Source organism: Limulus polyphemus, unplaced genomic scaffold (genome assembly GCF_000517525.1).
Source record: "Limulus polyphemus unplaced genomic scaffold, Limulus_polyphemus-2.1.2 Scaffold2061, whole genome shotgun sequence".
In the NCBI taxonomy this organism is placed as follows: Eukaryota; Metazoa; Arthropoda; class Merostomata; order Xiphosura; family Limulidae; genus Limulus; species Limulus polyphemus.
In genome coordinates, this window is record NW_013667671.1 from 190,488 (window position 1) to 195,453 (window position 4,966).

The following is a 4,966-nucleotide window of genomic DNA, read 5'->3' on the forward strand; positions in this document are numbered from 1 at the left end:
ATAAGTTTAACATAACAGCAAATGTACAACGTTTCGACAAGGTTTTGTCATCATCAGGTACAAGTAGCTGTTATGTAAACTTATATTAAAGTTTTTCTTCATTACCCATTCAAGCCGTCTCCAGCCATTATGACTATATAATATGTTCGCTTTCAAGTTAGCGTTTGGAAAATGATCATACCATCAGAAAAAGAAAGTGAGCCATATCCTCTTTAAATGATGATATCAACAGGGAGAGAAAATGAGCCATGTGCTCTTTAAATGATCTTGCCATTGGGGAAATAAAATGAGCCATGTCCTCTTTAAATGATAGTGCCAATAGAGAGAGAAAATGAGCCGTGTCCCTTTTAAATGATCATGCCAGTAGGGAGAGAAAATAAGCCATGTCCTCTTTAAGTGATAATGCCAATAGGGAGAGAAAATGAGCTGTGTCCCTTTTAAATGATCATGCCAATAGGGAGAGAAAATAAGCCATGTCCTCTTTAAGTGATCGTGCCAATAGAGAAAAAAAATGAGTCGTGTCCTATGTAAATGTGGTAAACCTTTTCTATTGAATTTGTTGATAGCGATTAATCGTTCTACTTAAAAAAGAAGAAGCTAGAAACATTGTAAAATGCTACACCACGCTAACTGATGTTTAATTAGTAGAGGGCTATTCCAAGGCTTATAGTTTTTTTACACACAAATAGCGTTACTACCTTACATGGAATAAACTATTTCTGCCTTATCTGATGCAACGCATAAGCAAATAGATTTCGCTACTGTTAACCCTAAAGATCAGTAGAAGATACCTCGCTGTCATAAAATGTGAATATTCTTGCTGTTAAGCCTAAAATGCAGATAAACATATAATGCTTTAAAGTTTTCAGTCACGTCTATTTCTAGATAGTACAATAGACAACATGTGGAATGCATTCACGCGTGGGTTCAGCCATTAAAAACTATTGAAGTAAATAAAACGTACACTAGATGGCGTCACGCTGAGTTATAGAAAAAACTGTTGCTTTTTATTTTCTGCTGCAGGTGTATCCCCGAGTCGTCATGACCTAGCTTTAACGCGTGACTCGGAACAACTTTTTTTTTACGTTTTCCATCTTACCTGGTATTAAACGGTAGAGTACCTTGTGGCCTGCAGGAGGTGACAAAGGCACGGCTTTCTAACGGTCATAAACCCTGAAATCCAGGGTAAGTACAGATATAGACACTACTACAACCTATTTTTATGTCACCAGTTATGTTAGTTACCTCTTCTTTCCATCTGTTGCTTGATATGGATTTATAAATGTCAACATTAACTTATCTAGGTTATCTTGCTAAAATACTCACACAACCAATATATACATAATTATGTACAAGAACAACAAAAACTTTTGCCAGCGATGGGGTACACGCCACTTAAACGTTTGGTGCCACACGTCTAGAAGAAGTACTACACAATAAATCAAAGAAATATGCATTCAAATAAATAACATTTATCGCGTAAGAGTTTATATAAATATATTTATACAGTTTTAATATTAAATGTAAAAATGCTCATGACTAGTCTTCTGATCACAGATATTCAAAATAAAAAACTTTATCAGAAGTCAATAAAAAGAACAGTTTCACTATCATGAAATATTTTAAACTATTTTTTAGACATAAATTTACAAAAGAAATGCTTTCAAAGTTTATTTTTTTGAAGAAGCAACAAACAAATGACTTAATTTGTGTGTAAGATGTTCATTACATATTACTTTAGAAGGGAACAGATTTTATGATAGAACAGAATTTCAAATTAATTAATATAGTAAACTTTATGTACAATTACAAACAATAAACAAGGTAACATTTTACTATTAAAAGTAAAATGTTTTTTTAAGCACCAAGATAAAGTATTTAACAAGTTTAGTTATTCTTTATTTTATATTTACTTATATTTTAAATATTTTCAATCTACAAACCATAGGGTCTGAAATTACAGTAAAACAGTGTGTGTCAGCCTACCACAAAGTAACCACCCAGCAGGGGCCCTGCTTGACCGATGTAGAGAGTGGAAGCCGGATCAAATCTGAGTCCTTCCGGAATCCGTGTTACGATACTCTTTCCAAATTCCTCACACTGAAAGTAGACGCTAATAGTGTTCTGAAGGACCATCACGCCTATTCTGGAATGTCGAAAATGATTTTATTTTTATATTAAACCTTAAATGGTGTTATGAATGTTTTGGTTAGAATGTAGCGTGATTAAAACTTAAGAAAACTATAAAGTGTGGATTCACGCTCAGGGTATTTATAAGAGCCTATATTAAAACTTAGTAAAAATAATAATACAGTATTCATTAAAGGTGAGGGAACTTATTGAGAATGAATTAGGAAAACAACAAAGTATGGATTAAGATGTACATTCCAGATTTAAAACTTATCAATATAATGAAGTGCTGATTGAAGTTTAATGTCGTTATAAAATGTGGACTAAAACCTACTGTAGTGTGGTTTCAAGCTTAGGAAAATAATAAACAAAAAATTAAAGCTTAAGATAACTGTAGAGTGTGAACCAAAACCTAGAAATACTGTAGTGTGGTTTCAAGCTTAGGAAAATAAAAAACAAAAAGAATTAATGTTTAAAATAACTGAAAAGTTTGAATTGAGACTTGGAGATATGTTAGAAATGAAATTAAAGTTTAGAAAGGTTCTTAGATATGAAGATGGTAAAATATGGATATTTTTTTGAATGTGGCTATTAAGACTAAAATCAATTTAAGAATATTAGAAAAAAATCAAAGTGGATTATGAATCTAATAATATTTATTAAAGTAAATATCTAAGTTAAAGGCTAGGAATACTGCATAATGACTTAAACTGGATTCTATATAGATAAATCTCCCATTGTTAGATCAGAAGTTACAGTTTTGAATTTCTATGTTAAAAACAAGTTTTATCTTTAACAATGAACTAAGTGTCTAGATAAATGTTTTTGATGCGCGTTTTCAGCAACGTCTAGCTTTACGTTTCTATCAAAAAGTTATAAATAAATCTTATGATAAATACAATAACATTTTTTATAATAGTGTTAGATTCTTTAGGTACGTGAATGTGTGATAGTGATCTTCTTTGACTATGTTTGCCAAAATGATTTAAAAATTTGGTGATTATGTAATTATCTATTCCATTTCATGGATATGTATAACTGATAATTAAAGGTTTTTATAACGTACTTAGCCCATTTTCTGGTTATATCTGGCAGCACAAAACTGACAAGTGGTCCAGATGACTGTAAGTGGTTCTGCACATCGGAGTAATAAAGCGAAATATTGTGAGATTCGTCACCTGCTTCGCTTAACCTCAATCCTAGCTGAACCAGCGTTTCTGTAGGGTTGACCACTGAGGAAAAGCAAACAACAGACTTGAATTTTATTAATAACCGAAGGCTCTTGTTGACCCAGAAATGTTGAAAAGCTTGTTACAGGTGATGAACACATCAAGCAGTGATATCTTATAGAAGTCCGCGGGATAAGAAAGTCATGAAAAATACAGAGAACAGAAAATATACTCACACACACACACAAGACATTAAAATCATAGAAACACGCTAACATACACCAAACAGTCCAAACATAGAAACACAAACACTTGTACATGGGACATTCAAAATATAGAAACACATAGATATACACGCAAGACAAGAGGGCAAGAAAAATACAGAGCATAAACACGGGGCAAAAAAATAACTAATGAAATAACAGATTATCTAAGATACCATTGATAGATCAAAGTAGTCAGAGTTAATGTCGAAAACAGAACCCAGAAACTACTGCTTTTTTTAGTAATCCTGGTTATGAAATATGACATTCTCATCTGCTGTATATGCATAAAATAAGTAATGAAATAAGAATAATAGATTACATAAGCTATTACATCAAAGTAGACTGAGTTAACATAAGCTATTACATCAAAGTAGACTGAGTTTATGTTAACCCAGACTACTTTGATGTAATAGCTTATGTTAACCCAGACTACTTTGATGTAATAGCTTATGTTAACCTATTACATCAAAGTAGTGTGGGTTAACATAAGCTAGTACATCAAAGTAGTCTGGGTTAACATAAGCTATTACACCAAAGTAGTCTGAGTTAACATAAGCTATTACATCAAAGTAGTCTGGGTTAACATAAGCTATTACATCAAAGTAGTCTGGGTTAACATAAGCTATTACATCAAAGTAGTCTGGGTTAACATAAGCTATTACATCAAAGTAGTCTGGGTTAATGTCAAATACAGATTCCAGAAACTACCTAGTTTTTTTTTCTTTTGTATATTCATGGTAATGGAATAAGCTATTCTCTTCTGCTGGATGTGCATAAAAAATTCGGACTTTTTATTTAACTATCATCCCGAATTGTAGAGAAACATTTAAGTTCTTGATTGTTTTTGAAAATAGCAAGTAACATTATGTAATCATAGTTAACAAAATATATATATTAACCGAAGCGCTTTCTGATTTTTGTTTATAAATATCAACTAACCAGCGAATAGAAAACCCCCATGACGATGTTCAGGTCGGATGGTGGCGACAACAGAAAATTCGTTAAACAAAGTGTCTGGAAGGTACAAACGATAGGGGACTTTCTCTTCAGCGCCTTCTTTTATGCCAAAGGCGGGATATCCCTCCTGACCAACCACAAATCCGACAAATTCTGTTGAGAATGGGATTTTTATTGCCTGTAGAAGATCAATATCCAATGGTCGTCCTGAAAACCAAATATCTGTTAATTTATATATAAAGTTATCGAGTAATGGATCTTTAAGTTTTAATATAATTTTTTAAACTAAGAATTGAAAATTAAAAAATAAATAAAACATCTACAAAATAAAACTTAACATAATGATTATTTTTAAAAACAACATAAAATGTTTTCATTTCCAAATACATCAGAGTAACTGTTAATTGTTGTCAATAGACTCATACAGACTCCACTTTTTTGTTT

At 31.9% G+C, this 4,966-nt stretch overlaps 1 protein-coding gene across 3 annotated transcripts in view; it reads right to left on the minus strand.

Annotated features, from left to right (window-relative positions):
- LOC106465821 (collagen alpha-1(I) chain-like) overlaps nt 1-4,729 on the minus strand; it is a 154,163-nt gene extending 149,434 nt beyond the window's left edge. For all 3 annotated transcript variants that reach the window (XM_022393769.1, XM_013926056.2, XM_022393771.1), the window contains exons 1-3: nt 4,505-4,729; nt 3,197-3,362; nt 1,987-2,146 (exon numbers count right to left, since the gene is read on the minus strand). In XM_022393769.1, the coding sequence (XP_022249477.1) occupies nt 1,987-2,136 (150 nt within the window). In that variant the 5' untranslated portion in view covers nt 2,137-2,146; nt 3,197-3,362; nt 4,505-4,729. The remainder of the gene's footprint in view (nt 1-1,986; nt 2,147-3,196; nt 3,363-4,504) is intronic.
- Between the last annotated feature and the right edge of the window lie 237 nt (nt 4,730-4,966).